Here is a 20703-nt window from a genome sequence, read left to right as displayed (position 1 = left end):
GCTCCAGCAGAGGCGTTGATCTGCTGGATTTAAAAAACTGAAACCAAAGAGAAAATGCTGGAAAATCTCAGCAGGTCTGGCAGCATCTGCAGGGAGAGAACAGGTTCCAGCATCCGCAGTAATTTGCTTTTATAAATCCTTCCTAGCTGTGCAGAACATTCCAGAATGGTCAGCACCAGGTGACTACAAGGGAGAGAGCTGATTGGTGACTACAAGGGAGAGAACTGATTGGTGACTACAAGGGAGAGAGCTGATTGGTGACTACAAGGGAGAGAGCTGATTGGTGACTACAAGGGAGAGAGCTGATTGGTGACTACAAGGGAGAGAGCTGATTGGTGACTAGCAGGATCGGGAGCAGAGCTGAACAGGAGTGCAGTCTAAGAAGGTTCTCTATAAATTAGGCGACTCGTGTCCTTAACCCTTTCATTCCCAGGCTCACCGGAGTACTTTCTGAGCTACATTTTGTAAGGTGAGAGTTTTGTTTTGAGTTTTTTTCCTTCTCACACTTAGCAAGCCTGACTTAGTCTTATTGACCAGCAGGTAAGCGAGTGGTTGGTGACTGGTAAGTAGTTTTCCTTTAATTTTTCTCTTGGCATTATAGTGGTTGTTGTAAGTTAACTTAAGGGTTTAGATATGGCAGGAGATCCCAGACCCGTGTCATGCTCCTTGTGTGCGATGTGGGAGCTCAGGGACATGTCTACTGATCCTGGCTCCTTCATGTGCAAGAAGTGTGTCCAGCTGCAGCTCCTGTTAGACCGCCTGACGGCTCTGGAGCAGCAGATGGACTCACTTTGGAGCATCCGCGATGCTGAGGGAGTCGTTTAGCAAGTTGGTCACACCACAGATAAAGAGTACTGAGGGAGATAGAAAATGGGTGAGCACCAGACAGAGGACGAGTAGGAAGGCAGTGCAAGTGTTCCCATCTCCCTCCAAAACAGGTATACCGTTTTGGATACTGTTGAGGGAGATGGCTCACCAGGGTAAGGCAACAGTAGCCAGGTTCATGGCACTGTGGCTGGCTCTGCTGTGCAAGAGGGCAGGAAAAAGTGTGGAGCTATAATGATAGGGGATTTGATTGTAAGGGGAGTAAACAGGCGTTTCTGTGGACGCAATCAAGGCTCCAGGAAGTTATGTTGCCTCCCGGGTGCAAGGATGTCTCAGAGCGGCTGCAGGACATTCTAGACGGGGAGGGTGAACAGCCAGCTGTCGTGGTGCATATAGGCACCAACGATATAGGTACAAAACGGGATGAGGTCCTACATGCTGAATTTAAGGAGTTAGGAGATAAACTAAAAAAATAGGACCTCAAAGGTAGTAATCTCAGGATTTCTACCAGTGCCACGTGCTAGTCAGAGTAGGAATGACAGGATAGACAGGATGAATGCGTGTCTTGAGAGATGGTGCAGGAAGGAGGGATTCAGATTTTTGGGACATTAGAACCGGTTCTGGGAGAGGTGGGGCCATTACAAATCGGACGGTCTACACCTGGACAGGACTGGAACCAATGTCCTCGGGGGGGGGTTGTTTGCTAGCGCTGTTGGGGAGGGTTTAAATTAATGTGGCAGGGGGATGGGAACCAATGCAGGAAGTCACAGGGTAGTAAAGAGGGGACAGAAACAAAAGCTTTTAAGCAGAAACGTATGAGGCAGAGAAACAGATTAAACTGTCTAGTATGGCAGGGGGCTGGGAACCCAGTAGGTCAGCGGGAGAAATAAACTGAGGGCAAGCGACAGACTAAGGCCAGTAAGATTAAGAGGAAGAGCAGGCAGGGAATGGTTGGTCATCGCAGCGGGGCTGGTGGGCTGAAGTGCATTAGTTTCAATGCGAGGAGTATTTCAGGTAAGACAGATGAATTTAGAGCTTGGATTAGTACGTGGAATTATGTTGCTGCTATTACAGAAACTTGGTTGAAAGAGGGACATGCTTCAGACAGGATAGAGGGGGATGCAAAAGGGGTGGGGGAGTTGCATTATTGATTAAGGAGAATATCACAGCTATGCTGAGGGAGGACACCTTGAGGGTTGAGGCAGCGAGGCAATCTGGGTAGAGCTGAGGAATAGGAAGGGTGCTATCAGAATGTTGGGGGTTTACTACAGACCTCCTAACAGCCAGCGGGAGATAAAGGAGCAGATATGCAGACAAATCTTAGAAAGAAGCATAAACAATAGGATTGTTGTGGTGGGTGATTTTAACTTTCCCTCTATTGACTGGAACACACTTGCTGCTTGAGGCAGTAAGTGCCTCTGGATGGAGCAGAATTTGTAAGGAGCGTCCAGGAGGGTTTTTTTGAAACAATATGTAAATAGCCCAACTCGGGAAGGGGCCATATTAGACTTGGTGCTAGGAAATTAACCCGGCCAGGCGATCGAAGTTTCAGTAGATCATTTCGGGAAGTTTCTGTAAGTTTTAAGCTGCCTCTGGTTTGTTTTTGTTTTTTAAATATGTTTATTCAAATTTTCCAACAAAATTTTAACAACCAACAACCCCCCCCCCTAACAAAAGGAAGAAAGAACACAAACCCCACATTCAAAAATAATAAACTACGTATACATTGGGTTTCTCCCACATATATTAACCCCCCCATATAACATTCAACAGTACCCTTGGGGAACCTCCCCCGCCCAAATACCCCCCGAAAAAGACATCCCACCCCCCCCTTGGGTTGCTGCTGCTGCTGACCTCCTCCTAACGCTCCGTGAGATAGTCTAGGAACGGTTGCCACTGCCTGAAGAACCCCTGTACAGACCCTCGTAAGGCAAACTTTATCCTCTCCAGCTTAATAAACCCTGCCATGTCATTTATGTCCAGGCTTCCACGCTGGGGGGCTTCCCTCCATAATAACAAGATCCTCCGCCGGGCTACCAGGGACGCAAAGGCCAGGATACCGGCCTCTTTCGCCTCCTGCACTCCCGGCTCGTCCGTTACCCCAAATAATGCCAACCCCCAACTCGGCTTGACCCGGACTTTCACCACCTTGGACATAGTCCTGGCAAGACCCCTCCAAAACCCCTCCAGTGCCGGGCACGACCAGAACATGTGGACGTGATTTGCCGGACTCCCCGAGCACCTCCCACACCTGTCCTCCACCCCAAAGAACCTACTCATCCTCGTCCCTGTCATATGCGCTCTGTGAACAACCTTGAATTGTATTAGGCTGAGCCTGGCGCAAGAGGAGGAAGAATTAACCTTACTCAGGGCATCAGCCCACAGACCCTCACCTATCTCCTCCCCAAGCTCCTCCTCCCACTTGCCCTTTAGCTCCTCTACCGCGGCCTCCTCCTCTTCTTTCAGCTCCTGGTAGATCGCCGAGACCCTGCCCTCTCCAACCCATACACCCAAAATAACCCTGTCCTGAATCCTCTGTGCCGGGAGCAACGGGAATTCCCTCACCTGCCGCCTCACAAACGCCCTCACTTGCATGTACTTGAATGCATTTCCCGGGGGTAACCCAAACTTCTCCGCCAGCGCTCCTAGGCTCGCAAACGTCCCGTCTATAAACAGGTCCCCCATTCTTCTGATCCCTGCCCGATGCCAGCTCCGAAACCCCCCATCCATCTTTCTCGGAATGAACCGATGGTTCTCCCTAATCGGGGACCAAACCGAGGCTCCCATCTCGCCCCTGTGCCGTCTCCACTGCCCCCAGATCTTCAATGTTGCCGCCACCACCGGGCTCGTGGTGTACCTTGCCGGCGAAAGCGCCAGCGGTGCCATCACCAGCGCCCTCAGGCCCGTGCCCCTACAGGACGCCATCTCTAACCTCTTCCACGCCGCCCCCTCGCTCTCTGTTACCCACTTACGGATCATCGCCATGTTGGCTGCCCAATAATAGCCGCCCAGATTCGGCAGCGCCAGCCCTCCCTGTCCCTGATACGCTCCAGAAACACCCTCTTTACCCTCGGGGTCTTATTTGCCCACACGAAACCCATGATGCTCCTACCTACCCGTTTAAAAAAGGCCTTGGTAATCATAATGGGAAGGCACTGGAACACAAAACGAAACCTCGGGAGTACCATCATTTTAGCCGACTGTACCCTGCCCGCTAGCGAGAGCGGCAGCACATCCCATCTTTTGAAATCCTCCTCTATCTTCTCCACCAACCGCGTCAAATTGAGCTTGTGCAGGGCCCCCCAGCTCCCAGCCACCTGGATCCCCAAGTACTGAAAGTTCCTTTCCGCTCTCTTCAATGGTAGGTCGTCTATCCCCCTTCCCTGGTCCCCTGGATGCACCACAAAGAGCTCACTTTTCCCTACGTTAAGCTTCTAGTCCGAGAAGTCCCCAAACTCCCTAAGGATCCGCATGACCTCCACCATCCCCTCCACTGGATCTGCCACGTCCAGCAACAGGTCGTCCGCATACAGCGACACCCGATGTTCCTCACCCTCTAGGACCAACCCCCTCCATTTCCTGGACTCCCTTAGTGCCATGGCCAAAGGCTCAATTGCCAATACAAACAACAAGGGGGACAGGGGGCACCCCTGCCTCGTCCCTCGGTACAGCCGAAAGTGCTCCGACCTCCGCCGATTCGTAGCCACACTCGCCACCGGGGCTCTATATAGGAGCCTGACCCAACTGATAAACCCCTCCCCGAACCCAAACCTCCGCAGCACTTCCCAAAGATACTCCCACTCCACCCGGTCGAAGGCCTTCTCCGCGTCCATAGCTGCCACTACTTCCGCCTCTCCCTCCACCGATGGCATCATAATCACGTTGAGGAGCCTCCGCACATTGGTGTTTAGCTGCCTGCCTTTTATAAATCCCGTCTGGTCCTCATGAATCACCCCAGGGACACAGTCCTCAATTCTCGTGGCCAGCACTTTTGCCAGCAACTTAGGTCTATACGACCCACATTGCAGTGGGTCCTTGTCCCGCTTCAGGATCAGCGAGATCAGCGCCCCGGACATTGTCGGGGGCAGGGTCCCCCTCTCCCTTGCCTCATTGAAAGTCATTACTAACAACGGGCCTAGCAGGTCCACATACTTCCTGTAAAACGCGACCGGGAACCCATCTGGCCCCGGGGCCTTCCCCACCTGCATGTTCCCCAATCCTTTAACCAGCTCCTCCAACCCAATTGGCGCCCCTAAACCAGCCACCTCCTGCTCCTCCACCCTTGGGAACCTCAATTGATCCAAAAATCGTCGCATCCCCTCTTCCCCCACTGGGGGCTCAGATCTGTACAGCTCCTCATAGAAGTCCTTAAATACCTCATTTACTCTCACCGCACTCCGCAACGTAGTTCCCCTGCTATCCTTAACTCCACCTATCTCCCTCGCTGCCACCCTCTTACGGAGCTGGTGTGCCAGCATCCGGCTCGCCTTCTCCCCATACTCGTACGTCGCCCCCTGTGCTTTCCTCCACTGTGCCTCTGCTTTCCCTGTGGTCAACAGGTCAAACTCCGTCTGGAGGCTTCGCCACTCCCTAAATTGCCCCTCCTCGGGGGCCTCTGCATATCTCCTGTCCACTCTTAAGATCTCCCCCACCAGCCTCTCCCTCTCCCTGCCCTCTCTCTTTTCCCTGTGGGCCCTAATGGAGGTTAACTCTCCCCTGACCACCGCCTTCAACGCCTCCCAGACTACCCCCACCTGCACCTCTCCGTTGTCATTGGCCTCCAAGTACCTCTCAATGCAACCCCGCACCCTCCCGCACACCACCTCATCCGCCAGTAATCCCACATCCAGACGCCACAGTGGGCGCTGGTCCCTCTCCTCTCCTAACTCCAGCTCCACCCAGTGCGGGGCATGGTCTGAGATGGCTATGGCCGAATACTCCGTTCCTTCCACTTTCGGGATTAGCGCCCTACTCAAAACAAAAAAATCTATCCGGGAGTAGGCTCTATGTACATGGGAAAAGAATGAGAATTCCCTGGCCAGGGGTCTAGCAAACCTCCACGGATCCACTCCCCCCATCTGGTCCATCAACCCTCTAAGCACCTTGGCAGCAGCCGGCCTCTTCCCCGTCCTGGATCTGGAGCGATCTAATGCTGGGTCCAGCACCGTGTTGAAATCCGCCCCCCACTATCAAGCTTCCTGCCTCCAGGTCCGGAATCCGACCCAGCATGCGCTTCATAAATCCGGCATCATCACAGTTCGGGGCGTATACGTTCACCAGTACCACCCACACCCCCTGCAACCTACCGCTCACCATCACATATCGACCTCATTATCCACTCTACACCCCCCCCACCCCCATCCCCCGACTAGCCATCTCCTTTTCTAGGCCAGTCCCGTGCATGCGCCTCCGTCATCCTCCAGTCCTCCAGACGGCGGACCCCCGCCCCGACCACCTCTCCTATTTCCAGTTCCCTATTGGCCAATGCAGCAGCAACCCTGTACCCCCCCTCCCCCCGCTAGATCCGTATCTAGCTTTTTTGCTCCCCGCATAACACTCCCGTAAGTCAGCTGACTCCTGCCGACCCCGGCCTCTCCCGCCTTCCCATCGACCCCCCAGTGTGGGAATCCCTCCTCCTCCTCAGTCAGTGTGCGCCCCTCCAACCCCCACCTCCTTCCTTCCCTTGCACGGGAAAAAGCCCGCGCTTTCCTGAGCCGGCCCCGCTCCCTCTGGCGCAGCTCTTTTTGCGGCCTTATCTCAATTCCCCCTTCCCCGGGCCTCCCCTCCCTCCACCACCGGCACCCACACTCTCCCACAGCCTCCCCATCAAATCCTTTCACCCATCCCCATCCAGCACCCAACTGTAGCGCACAAAGGCTCACGAGAGACGAATAGAGATGAAGTCGATGAGGCTTTATTAAGCGTGACTTGTTCCCCGCAGTTCAGCAACAGACTGGCCTGCGGGGGGGAACTCCTGGTTCTTATACTCCGCCTTCAGGGCGGAGCTAGAGATCAACAGCCAACCAGGACCCGGGATCTGTCAGCCAATGACATCACGACTTCACAGTCCCACATGACCCCTAATGCATACTACCACACCAACCAACCAAACATTCCCACACGTAGTTAAAACCATATATACAGCAGACATCCCCCCACAACCCTAGTCCCTCAATTTGAGTCCAACTTTTCTGTCTGTATGAAGCTCCAAGCCTCCTCGGGCGTTTCGAAATAGTGGTGCCGATCTTGGAATGTGACCAACAATCGCGCTGGCTGCAGCATACCGAACTTCACCCCCTTCCGATGTAGCACCGCCTTGGCCCGGTTAAAGCCAGCTCTCTTCTTGGCCACCTCTGCGCTCCAGTCCTGGTAAATTTGGATCTCCGTGTTCTCCCACCTGCTGCTCCGCTCTTTCTTGGCCCATCGCAAAACACACTCCCTGGCCATAAAGCGGTGAAACCTCACCACTACAGCTCTTGGCGGCTCGTTCGCCTTGGGTCTCCTTGCCAGGGCCCGGTGAGCCCCATCTAGCTCCAGGGGGCTCGGGAAGGCTCCTGCGCTCATCAGCGAATTGAGCATCGTGCTCACATATACCCCGGCATCGGGCCCCTCCACTCCTTCAGGGAGACCCAGAATCCGAAGATTCTTCCTCCTCTACCTATTCTCCAGGTCCTTGAATTTTTCCGCCCACCTCTTATGCAGCGCCTCGTGCGCCTCCACCTTCACCGCCAGGCCCAAGATCTCATCCTCGTTCTCCGAGGCTTTTTGCCGCACCTCCCGGATTGCCGCTCCCTGGGCCTTCTGGGTCTCCACTAGTTTCTCAATCGCCGCCTTCATTGGCGCCAGCATTTCGGTTTTCAGCTCCTCAAAGCAGCGTTTAAGAAACTCCTGCTGCCCCTGCGACCACTGTGCCCATGCTGCTTGGTCTCCACCCGCCGCCATCTTGTTTTTTCTCCCTCTCACTTTTCGCTGCTCCAAGATCACTTTTTTCACCGCTCCACCCCTGGTCCAATCCATATAATGTCGGGGGGATCTTGCTGTCACCATCCCACACTGGATGCCGTCGAACAATTTCCGTTGGGGCCCCTCTGGAGAGCCCAAAAGTCCGTTCTCGGCGGGAGCTGCCAAACGTGCGACCTACCTAGGGATAGCCGCAACCGGAAGTCAAGCTGCCTATGGTTAAGGACAAGCTGGTCCTCAGGTGAAGGTGTTAGGCTGGGGAAGGCTAATTGCAACAGCATTAGGCAGGATCTGGAGAGTGTTGACTGGGCGAGGCTGTTTGAGGGGAAAATCGACATCCGGCATGTGGGGGGCTTTCAAATGTCAGTTGATTAGAATTCAGGACCATCATGTACCTGTGAGGACCTAAGATAAGGGTGGCAAGTATAGGGAACCCTGGATAATGAGGGCTATTATGAACCTTGTCAAAAAGAAAAAGGAAGCATTCGTAAGGTCTAAAAGGCTTAGGACAGATGAAGCCCTTGAAGAATATAAAGCAAGTAGGAAGGAACTTAAGGTATTAGTTAGCAAGGCTTAGGGGTCATAAAAGGCCGTTGGCAAACAGGATTAAGGAAAATCCTATGGCGTTTTATACATATGTAAAGACCTCGAGGGTAGCCAGAGAAAGGGTTGGTCCATTCAAGGATATTGGAGGGAATCTATGTATGAAACCAGAGGAAATGGGAGAGATACTGAATGAATACTTTGCCTCAGTATTCACCAAAGAGAAGGACTTGGTGGATGAGGAGTATAGGGTAGAGTGTGCAGATATTCTGAGTCACGTTGATATTTAAAAGAGGAGGTGTCGGGCATCTGAAAAAGCATTAAAGTAGATAAGTCCCCAGGGCCTGATGGGATCTACCCCAGAATACTGGGGGAGGCAAGGGAGGAAATTGCTGGGGCCTTGACAGTAATCTTTGTATCCTCATTGGCTACAAGTGAAGTTCCAGAGGACTGGAGAGTAACCAATGTTGTTCCATTGTTTAAGAAGGGCAACAGGTCGGGCAGCACGGTGGCGCAGTGGGTTAGCCCTGCTGCCTCATGGCGCAGAGGTGCCAGGTTTGATCCCGGCTCTGGGTCACTGTCCGTGTGGAGTTTGCACATTCTCCCCGTGTTTGTGTGGGTTTCACCCCCACAACCCAAAGATGTGCAGGGTGGGTGGATTGGCCACGCTAAATTGCCCCTTAATTGGAAAAAATGAATTGGGTACTCTAAATTTAATTTTAAAAAAAAAGAAGGGCAGTAGGGATAATCCAGGAAATTATAGGCCGGTGAGCCTTACATCAGCGGTAGGGAAATTATTGGAAAAGATTCTTTGAGATAGGATTTACTCACATTCGGAAACAAATGGAGTTATTAGTGATGGACAGCATGGTTTTGTAAAAGGGAGGTCGTGCCTCACTAATTTAATCGAGTTTTTCGAGGAAGTGGCAAAGATGATAGATGAGGGGAGGGCGGTGGATGTTGTATACATGGACTTCAGTAAAGCCTTTGACAAGGTACCTCATGGTAGACTGATACAAAAGGTGAAGTCACATGGGATCAGAGGAGAGCTAGCAAGTTGGATTACAGAACTGGCTTGGGCACAGAAGACAGAGGGTAGCAGTAGAAGGGTGCTTTTCTGAATGGAAGGCTGTGACAGAAGGCATTCCACAGAGATCAGTTCTGGGGCCTTTGTTGTTCGTGGTGTATATAAATGATTTGGAAGAAATGTAGCTGGTTTGTTTAGTATGGACGCAAATGACACAAAAATTGGTGGAGTTGCGGATAGTGAAGAGGATTGTCAGAGGATACAGCAGGATATAAACTGATTGGAGTCTTGAATGGAGGAATGGTAGATGAAGTTTAATCCGGACAAGTGTGAGATGATGCACTTTGGAAGGTCCAATGCCTGTACGAATTACACAATAAATGGTAGAACTCTTGTGAGTACTGACAGAGAGATCTGGGTATGTATTTCCACCAGTTACTGAATGTGGCAACGCATGTGGATAAGGTGATCATTCAGGCATATGGCATGCTGGCCTTCATTGAATATAAAAATTGGTAAGTCATTTTGCAGCTGTACAGGACTTTAGTTCGGCCTCATTTGGAATATTGTGTACAATTCTGGTCACCACACTTCCAGAAGGATGTGGATGCTTTGGAGAGGGTACAGAAGCAGTTTACTAGGATGTTGCCTGGTATGGAGGGCATTAACTGTGAGGAGAGGTTACATAAACTCGGTCTGTTCTCACTGGAATGATGCAGGTTGAGAGGTGACCTGATAGAGGTCTACAGAATTATGAGTGGCATGGACAGAGTGGATAGTCAGATGCTCTTTCCTAGGGTAGGAGAGTCCAGTACTGGGGGACAGGGTTTAAAGTGCGTTGGGAAAAGTTTAGAACAGATGTGCGAGGCAAGTTTTTTATACAGAGGGTGGTAAATATATGGAACGTGCTGCCTGGGGAGGTGGTGGGAACAGGTATGATAGCGGCATTTACGGGACATCTAGACAAATATATGAATAGGGTGGGAATGGAAGGATACGGACTCCCTAAATGCAGACGGTTTTAGTTTAGGCAGGTACCATGGTTGGCGCAGGTTTGGAGGGCCGAAGGGCCAGTTCCTGTGTTGTATTGTTCTTTGTTCTTTCAGCATTGAGTGTCAGCTACGACCTGGCAAGTGAAAACAGCTCATCGGCCACCAGCCAAGTCCATTAACCAGTGTCATCACTGATGTCAGAACAAACAGTACATCCTGCTGGAGTTTCCTGTTTTTAAATTAAAATAATAATCATATAATATTTTTCATTAGTGCCACATTACATTTTGTTTTCTAAAATTTAGAGTACCCAATTCATTTTTTTCCAATTAAGGGGCAATTTAGCGTGGCCAATCCACCTACCCTGCACATCTTTGGGTTGTGGGGGCGAAACCCACGCAGACACGGGGAGAATGTGCAAACTCCACACGGACAGTGATCCAGAGCCGGGATCGAACCTGGGACCTCGGCGCCGTGAGGCAGCAGGGCTAACCCACTGCGCCACCTTGCTGCCCATTCATCGATTTCTTTAAGGTAGCACTGTGGGCTAAACAGATGGCCTGTAATGCAGAACAAGGCAGCAGCGCGGGTTCAATTCCCGTACCGGCCTCCCCGAACAGGCGCCGGAAACTATGGGCTTTTCACAGTAACTTCATTGAAGCCTACTTGTGACAATAGGTGATTATAATTATTATAATTAAGGAAAACTGACCATCAGCAGAAGGGGGAGGGGAAATGGGGGGGTGGAAGCGGAGGCATGAAAGTGGAGAATAAGGACAGGGAATCTAATATATGGGTAGCTAGGAGTTTGGGCTGGGGAAGATGGGTATGTTACTGTGAGGTTTTTGCGTGTGTCGGATCGTTCTGTTATTTCGAATATTAATATGTTAATATGTTAAAATTATAAATGCCTCAATAAAATGTTTCCTAAAAGAAAGAAGTAGCTTCCGATACCTGGGTATCCGAGCGGCCTGTGATGCTTCATATGTTAAAGTGTACAAGTCTGGAAGGGTGGCACAGTGGCACAGTGGTTAGCACTGCTGCCTCACGGCACCGAGGACCCGGGTTCGAATCCCGGCTCTGGGTCACTGTCCGTGTGGAGTTTGCACATTCTCCCCGTGTCTGCGTGGGTTTCACCCCCACAACCCAAAGATGTGCAGGTTAGGTGGATTGGCCACGCTAAATTGCCCCTTAATTGGGAAAAAAAATGAATTGGGCCCTCTAAATTTAAAAATTCTATGTAAGTCTGGTGTGTAGGGTGAGGTCCGGTTTACAGAAGTGAGATAACATTCCGCTGTCCTTGGCAGGCAAAGTTGAGACCAATAAGAAATGAAATTAAAATTGCTTATTGTCACAAGTAGGCTTCAAATGAAGTTACTGTGAAAAGCCCCTAGTCGCCACATTCCGGCGCCTGTTGGGGAGGCTGGTATGGGAATTGAACGGTGCTGCCTTGGCCTGCTTTACAAGCCAGCCCAATTTTCTCCTTTAATATTGAGCAGCCATTGTTGTGAAGGTGCTGGGTTGGCTGGGAAGGTCAGACTCCATATTGGATGTGGAGTGAAGATGAGTTTGAGATGGGTTTGGATTTGCAAGATTGATTATGGCTTTGCTCCCGTTCTCCCCAGTGAGGTATTCCTTGAACCCGGTGGTAATCTCTACATTTTCTTATTCGTTCATGGTTATCGCTGGCTGAGTATTTATTGCCCATCCCCGAGAGCATTTAAGAATCAACCACATTGTTGTGGGTCTGGAGTCACATGTAAGCCAGACCAGGTAAGGATGGCAGATTTCCTTAGTGAACCAGATGGGTTCTTACAATCGACAATCATGGTCATCATTAGACTTTTAATTCCAGATTTTCTTGGTGAATTCAAACTTCACATCTGCCATGGTGGGATTCGAACCCAGGTCCCCAGACCATGACTCTGGATCTCTGGATTACTAGTCCAGCGACAATTCCACTAGGCCACTGCTTCCTCTGATATGGAGGCATTTTCGGCAGCATTACATTGCTGGCCCCCATATGCAGTACCCATTGGTTTGTGCCTTTGTGTTTGGATGTGACGGTTACGTTGTGGGAAGGAAAGGATTTGGAGTGTTTAAAAATCTGTTCATGGAGCGACAGTTTGCCAGTTGGGAGGAGTTCTCGGCAAAATTACAACTGTCAGGGACACACTTGTTCCAATATTATCAATGATGTGATTTTATCCAGAAGGTTTGCCTACATTTCCCTTAACGCTGCAACCCTCCCTGCTGGGAATAATCCCATTGTTGGTGTGGTCTGAGTGAGGTGAAATATTTGTGGACAGGTCTCGTCAATGGAAGTTGTCTCGCTGGATCAGACAAGGGTGAAGCGGGAGGAGGAGCTGGGGCCCATTCTGGATGAGGATGTGTGGAATGAGGATCTTTGAATTCCACCTCCTCCTGCGCACAGTACAACCTCATTCAGCTTGAGGTGGTACATAGGGCTCACCTAACTAAGGCTGGCGGAACGCGCTGTGCAGACCTTCAAAGCCAGAATGAGAAAACAGTTGCCAACTTCCTTGGATACCATAATTTCACGTTTTTTGTTGTCGTATAGGCTTACCCCATATTCCATGATGGGGGTTGCCTATGCAGAGCTGCCGATGGGCTTTCATTTGCTGAACCGACTTGAGACTGATGTTCCTGAATTTGCCCCCCCCCCCCCGGTTAAGTTACCTTTCAGCATAAGATGACACCCTTTCCTTTCGGGTTTGTTTCTGGGTGGTGAGGTGGCACAGTGGTCAGCACTGCTGCCTCACAGCTTCAGGGACCCGGGTTCGATTCCGGCCTCAGGTGACTGACTGTGTGGAGTTTGCACTTTCTTCCCGTGTCTGCGTGGGTTTCCTCCGGGTGCTCTGGTTTCCTCTCACAGTCCAAAAATGTGCAGGTTAGGTGGATTGGCCATGATAAGTTGCCCTTAGAGTCCAAAAAGGTTAGGTGGGGTTACTGGGTTACGGGGATAGGGTGGAGGTGTGGGTTTAAGTAGGGTGCTCTTTCCAGGGACTGGTGCAGGCTCAATGGGCCGAATGGCCTCCTCCTGCACTGTAAATTCTATGATATCAACTGGCTGTCACCTTTCCTACACTACAACCGTGTCTACATTTGAAAAACATTTCATCGTTTGATCTGGAGGTTGTCAAAGACACTTTATAAATGCAAGTCTTTTATTCTGAAATATTTCTGAATGGATATGGGACTGGATATCCTGCATGTGCATAGGATATCCTGAGCACTGTGAACAGGTTTGGTCCCCTTATCTAAGGAGGAAACATGTACCAGCATTGGACACAGCCCAGAGAAGGTTGATCCCAGGTATGGAGGGAGTTTCTTATGAGGCGAGGTTGAGTGAGTTGGGCCCGTACTCATTGGCGTTTAGAAGAATGATCCGACGGGGTTCCATAAGTGTGACTTAACGAAGCTGGTGGAGGAGGCCAGGGAGGATCTTAGGAGGTGGGATACACTGCACTTAACACTGGCAGGGAGAGTCCAAGTGATGAATATGAATATTCTGCCAAGGTTCTTGTTTATCTTTCAGGCGCTCCCGATCATTATCTTGAAGGCCTTTTTTCCGGAAAGTGGACACAATCATCTCGGACTTTGTATGGACGGGGGCGGTGCTGTCAGTGGGGAGGACCCTGCTACAAAGGCAGCAGGGGGTTTGGCGTTTCTGAACTTGCTTCATTATTATTGGGTGGAGAATGTGGACAAGGTGCAGTGGTGGTGGGAAGGAGAAGGGGTGGAGTGGGTTAGGATGAACGCGGAATCTTGTAAGGGGTCTAGTTTGAGGGCCACGGTGACGGCAGCGTTGCCAATGGCTCCGAGTAGGTATTCAGGGAGCTCAGTGGTGCAGTCCACGGTGAACATATGGAATCAGTTCAGGAGGCATTTTAGGGTAGAAGGGATGTTGGTGCTAACGCCGCTGTGCGAGAATCATGTGTTTGAGCCAGGGGGGATGGATAGTGTATACAGGAGGTGGAGGGAAGTGGGGCTGGTCAAGGTGAGGGATCTGTATTTGGAGGAAGGGTTTGCCAGTCTGGAGGAGCTAAGGGAGAGGGTAGAGCTGCTGAGGAGGAATGAGTTCAGGTATCTGCAGGTTAGGGACTTTGCGCAAAAGGTCTGGAGGGGGTTTCCCAGGTTTCTGGGATACACCCTGCTGGAGTGACTGCTGCTTTCGGATGTGGATGGGGAGGGAAGAATTGGGGATATATACAAGTGGCTGGGGGAGGAGGGAGATGAGTGGGTGCTGAAGATCAAGGAGAAATGGGAAGCGGAGTTGGGAATGGAGATCAATTGGGGAGTATGGAGTGAGGCACTGCGAAGGGTAAACGGGACCTCCTCATGTGCAAGGATGAGTCTGATACAGTTTAAGGTGGTGCACAGGGTGCATATGACTCGGGCGAGAATGAGTGGGTTCTTTCAGGGGGTAGCAGTTAAGTGTGAGAATAACGCACTCATGTTTTGGGTTGTGAAAAATTGGGAAGATTCTGGGCGGGAGTGTTCGCAGTCTTAGCCAGGATGGTGGAGGAGGAGGTGGACCTGGACCATTTGGTGATATTTGGGGCCTCAGAGAAGCCCGAGCTCATGGAGACGGGGAAGGCCGATGTTGTGGCCATCGCTTCTCTGATTGCACGACGGAAAATTTTACTGCAGTGGCGGTCGGCATCGCCACTGGGGGTAGCGGCTTGGTTGGGTGACCTGTACAACTTCCTGCGATTAGAGAAGATAAAGAGTTAAGGGGCTCAGCAGGGGGGGTTTGAGGAAAGGTGGGGGATGTTTGTGACCGTGTTTGAGGGGCTGTTCGTCGTGGGGAGCGGGGGGGGGGGTGAAAAAGGGGAAAAATCTGTACAGACTGTATAGTTGATTGTTGGGGTGTTTCCCGGGGTATTTATTGGCTGTAATCTGCTTTGATACATGTTTGTAATAAAATACATTTTTTAAAAAAGGAATGAGAGGATTCTCAGGGGGCTTGACAGGGTAGATGCTGAGAAATTGTTTCCACTTGTGAAATCATCTTTTTTTTAATATATAAATTTAGAGTACCCAATTATTTTTTTCCCAATTAAGGGGCAATTTAACGTGGCCAATTCACCTACCCTGCACATCTTTGGGTTGTGGGGGTGAAACCCATGCAGACACGGGGAGACTGTGCAAACTCCACACGGACAGTGACCCAGGGCCGGGATTCAAATCCAGGTCCTCAGCGCCGTAGGCAGCAATGCTAACCACTGCGCCACGTGCTGCCCCCACTTGTGAGAGGATCTAGGGCCAGAGGGAAAAATCAGAGTATTAAGACTGAGTTGAGGATTTTTTTTCTCTGAGGGTACTGAATTGTGGAATTCTTTACTGTAGAGGGCTGGAGAGGCTGGGTCGTTGAGTATGTACAAGGCTGAGATAGATAGTTTTTTAATCAGTAAGGGAATCAAGGGTGATGAGGATAAGGCGGGAAAGAGGAGCACTGAACGGCGGAGCAGATGGGCCGAGTGGCCTCCTTCTGGTCCTATGTCTTATGGTCTTATCAAGCAGACTTTAAATTGAGCATTGATCTCTAGGGGCTGTTTAGCACAGGGCTAAATCGCTGGCTTTGAAAGCAGACCAAGGCAGGCCAGCAGCATGGTTCAATTCCCGTAACAGCCTCCCTGAACAGGCGCCGGAATGTGGTGACTAGGGGCTTTTCACAGTAACTTCATTTGAAGCCTACTCGTGACAATAAGCGATTTTCATTTCATTTCATTACTCTCCAATTGAAGACCCCATTGAGAATCACAGTCTATTGCATATGTGAAGAAGGAATAATACTGCTGGAGCACACAAGTGCTACCATCACAAGTATTCAAAATCAGAAAGATTTGAATAAGGAGCTAGCAGGAGGATTGGTTCCGAATGGCACAGATTTATGGCAATGCCAAAAAAGCTTGGGGAAGGAGTTGGGCAAGGTGAGTTTTTTCATGCAGCAAGTTGTTATGATGTGAAGTTGCATGAGGGCGGCAGGTAGCACAGTGGTTAGCACTGTTGCTTCACAGCGTCAGGGTCCCAGGTTCGATTCCCGACGTGGGTCACTGTCTGCGCGGAGTCTGCACGTTCTCCCCGTGTCTCTGTGGGTTTCCTCCGGGTGCTCCGATTTCCCGAAAGACATGTTTGGTCGGTGAATTGGACATTCTGAATTCTTCTCCCTCCGTGTACCCGGACAGGTGCCGGAATGTGGCGACCAGGGGATTTTCACAGTAACTTCATTGCAGTGTTAATGTAAGCCGACTTGTGACAGTAATAAAGATTATTATCATCCCTCGCAAAGGAGCTGCAAGCAAATTCTACTGTAACTTTCAAAAGAAAATTCGATATGTATTTGAAAAAGAAGAATTTGCAGAGCTATGGGCAAAGAGCAGTAGAGTGGGATTAATTGAATAGTTCTTTCAGAGAGTTTACACAGGTACAATGGGCTGAATACCCTCCCTCTGTTCTGCAAGATTCTACAAACCGTAGACAGCAGAAAGGACAATACAGTATCCAAACATTAAGAACACCTAACTATGGATATCTTTTCTATTCTAGGGACGTAGCTATGCCCCGTCATCACTTCCTGCTTCTCCTGGGAGCTGTCCTCTCGGTGAGCATGAACTGCCAGAGAATTACATGCCCAGTGTCTGGACAGGCTGCTTTCTGTCACTCCAGCTATCTTACTGCAATCCCAAGAGTTCCGAGCAATATTGTCAAGCTCAACCTAAATTCCAACTATATCCGGCTCGTCACAAATGCATCATTTCCTTTTCTCGAGAGGTTGCAGGAGTTGAGGCTGGGGATACAGCAAAGCAAGTCACTGCGAGTCGGGGCAAGAGCATTCAGAAATCTACCCAACCTGGCATCTCTGGACCTGGGGGGAAACAAAGAACTGGAGCTGGACGTGGAGGCATTTTCTGGGCTCAGAAAGCTGCAGGTCTTGTACCTGGACCATAATGGTCTCAATGACTCCATCCTGCAACAAGGATATTTTAAAGATTTAGTCTCTCTGCGCACCCTCATTCTCGAAGGAAACAAGATCGAACACATCAAACCAGATGCAACATTCCGCAACCTACGCTCACTGGTAAATGTTCGTTTTAAAGCAAATCGGATTCGCCAGATTTGTGACGGGGATCTGGACAATGTTCGACCGAGGAATTTCCAAACATTTGATATCTCCTCAAACAGATATTTGTACAACAATGAAAGCTTTGACTGGGAGAAATGTGGCAATCCTTTCCAGGACATAACGCTTCACACTTTGGACATTTCACTAACTGCCCTCAGCATCCAACAGCTGGAGAAGATGTTTTCAGCTGTAAGAGGAACACTTATTATCCAAATAAAAATGCACTTCATGTCCTTTGGTAGATCATTTGGTTTTAACAATATAGATGATCCAAACAATCGGACATTTTCTGGTCTCCGTGACAGTTCTGTGTTGATTCTGGACATGACCCATGGGTATATCTTCACTCTTGCAACAAATGTGTTTTCACACTTGGCTTCCTTGAAGATTCTAACATTATCTTTGAACAAGATCAATCAGATTGAAAAGAATGCATTCTTTGGCCTCGAGTCCCTTCAACAGTTAAATCTTTCTTTCAATCTTTTGGGGGAGATCTACTCATCAACCTTTGATGGTCTGAGGGATGTCTCATACATTGATCTGCACCACAACCATATTGGGGCCATTCAGCACAACGCATTTCATGGACTGAATCAACTGAAGACATTGAATCTTCGAGACAATTCTCTCTCCATCATTCCTGGGTTGCACCCCCTGCCACGATTGGCTTATTTCTTGATGGGCCACAACCGACTCACGACAGTTTTTGGCCTGAAGGCAGTTTCCAGTAGCACCTTTCTTGATTTCTCAAACAACGCCCTGAACAACCTCAATGTTTTCTATGAGATCATGCAGCTCCCTGCGCTGGAGTATCTTTTGTTGAGGGAGAATCGTATGGCGAGGTGCACTCCTGCTCATTCTGACACCATTCCAAAAGACAACCAGTTATTACATCTTGATCTCTCTAGCAACTTCCTCCAGTTGATGTGGACAAGGAATGAGTGCCTGGAGGTGTTCCATAATCTGACTAATCTAACTGTCCTTCTCCTTCATCATAACTATCTCACTGAGCTACCACAAGATGTTTTTAAAAGTTTGGATTCTCTAAAGAGACTCGACTTGTCATTTAACTCCTTGTCCCAGCTCAGCCTTGGCTTGTTTCCCAGCACTCTTGAAACTCTCGACCTGTCTAAAAACCGCCTCATGTCACCCAACCCGGAGCTCTTCAGTTTTGTGAGGCATCTCGACCTGAGGCAAAACCAATACATCTGTGATTGTCGTCTCAGGGACTTTATCGAATGGCTAAATGGCACTGAGGTGGATTTGATGAAACCGTTAACTGAGGTGTATTGTGCGTTTCCTGAAGAGTTTCAAGGGGTACCTCTTCTTTATCTGAATACTGATGGGTGTGAGGAAAAAGATTGCTTTTTGACAAATAAGAACTGAGTTCAAGATGAACACAGAAATGGGTCAACAGAAGAACCTTTTAAAGTTGAGACAAACATGAACTGCGTTTTTCCATACTTTTCCCTTAAGCTGCTTTCCTTCTACAAAGCTCCACATATTCATTAGACACCGTAAGAAATCTTACAGCACCAGGTTAAAGTCCAACAGGTTTGTTTTGAATCACTAGCTTTCGGAGCGCAGCTCCTTCATCGGGTGTATGCGCTCCGAAAGCTAGTGATTCAAAACAAACCTGTTGGACTTTAACCTGGTACTGTAAGACTTCTCTTACTGTGCCCACCCCAGACCAACGCGACATCTACACATCATGACATTTATTAGGGTGGGAGGATTCTCCGTTGCTTGCTCCGGTAGAGGGTTTCCCGATCCGGTGGAGAATGCAGTGTCAGCCAAAAGGCAGGATCAGCGCCAGGTGCCAATCCCATTCCATTGTCTCTAATGGGAGTCCCTGATGGGGTCTCTGATGAGTCACTGATGGGAGTCTCTAATGGGAGTCTCTGATGGGGTCTCTGATGAGTCACTGATGGGAGTGTCTAATGGGGGTCTCCGATGGGGGTCTCTAATGGGAGTCTCTGATGGGGGTCTCCGATGGGAGTCTCTAATGGGGTCTCTGATGGGAGCCTCTGATGGGAGTCTCTGATGGGAGTCTCTAATGGAGTCTCTAATGGGGTCTCTGATGGGAGTCTCTGATGGGAGTCTCTAATGGAGTCTCTGATGGGAGCCTCTGATGGGAGTCTCTGATGGGAGTCTCAGATGGGAGTCTCTGATGGAAGTCTCTGATGGGAGCCTCTGATGGGAGTCTCTGATGGGAGTCTCAGATGGGAGTCTCTGATGGGAGTCTCTGATGGGGGTCTGATGGAAGTCTCTGATGGGGTCTCTGATGGGGTCTCTGATGAGTCACTGATGGGAGTCTCTAATGGGAGTCTCTAATGGGAGTCTCTGATGGGGGTCTCCGATGGGAGTCTCTAATGGGAGTCTCTGATGGGAGTCTCTGATGTTGGTCTCCGTTGGGGGTCTCTAATGGGAGTCTCTGATTGGGATCTCCGATGGGGGTCTCTAATAGGAGTCTCTGATGGGAGCCTCTGATGGGGGTCTCGAATGGGAGTCTCTGATGGGGGTCTCTGATCGGAGTCTCTAATGGAGTCTCTGATGGGGCCTTTGATGGGTCTCTGATGGGAGTCTCTGATGGGGGTCTCTGATGGGGGTCTCTGATGGGGGTCTCTGATGGGGGTCTCTGATGGGAATCACTGATGGGAGTCTCTGATGGGAGTCACACCAGTCACAGCAGGAGGTTATCCAGCGCTGCTTCAGGGAGATCAAAGCGGACCTGCTAGAGCCGAGGAAGGCTTCTATAAACAAGTTGCTGGAGACCCAGGCGGCCCAGGGGGTGGCGATCCGCGGGGTCCGACAAAAGGTCTCCGACAACGAGGACGAGATCTTAGGCCTTGCGGTAAAGGTGGAGGCGCACGAGGCGCTCCACAAGAAATGGCAGGAACGGTTCGATCAGATGGAGAATCGGTCGAGGCAGAAGAATTTGCGGATTCTGGGCCTCCCGGAGGGGCTGGAGGGGCCGGACGTGGGGGCCTATGTAGCCACGATGCTAAACTCGCTGATGGGAACGGGGTCCTTCCAGAGGCCCCTGGAGCTGGAAGGGGCCCACAGAGGAGGAGGCCCAAGGTGAGGAGGCCCAAGGCTAACGAGCCTCCGCGGGCGGTGCTGGTGCGGTTTCATCGGTTCGCTGATCGGGAGTGCGTGCTCAGGTGGGCCAAGAAAGAGAGGAGCAGCAGGTGGGAGAATGCGGA

The 20703-nt window shown here is 50.3% G+C and overlaps 1 protein-coding gene across 1 annotated transcript; it reads left to right on the top strand.

Moving 5' to 3' along the window:
* Positions 1-371: 371 nt before the first annotated feature.
* On the top strand, positions 372-19033 carry LOC140411175 (toll-like receptor 5). Its single transcript, XM_072500266.1, has 2 exons — positions 372-469; positions 16921-19033. The coding sequence occupies exon 2, from the start codon at positions 16931-16933 to the stop codon at positions 18881-18883; it is 1953 nt and encodes a 650-aa protein (XP_072356367.1). The 5' UTR covers positions 372-469; positions 16921-16930; the 3' UTR covers positions 18884-19033.
* The last annotated feature ends 1670 nt before the right edge of the window (positions 19034-20703 follow it).

This window comes from Scyliorhinus torazame, chromosome 4 (genome assembly GCF_047496885.1).
Source record: "Scyliorhinus torazame isolate Kashiwa2021f chromosome 4, sScyTor2.1, whole genome shotgun sequence".
NCBI classification, from domain to species: Eukaryota; Metazoa; Chordata; class Chondrichthyes; order Carcharhiniformes; family Scyliorhinidae; genus Scyliorhinus; species Scyliorhinus torazame.
This window is presented reverse-complemented; position numbering and strand designations above follow the sequence as displayed.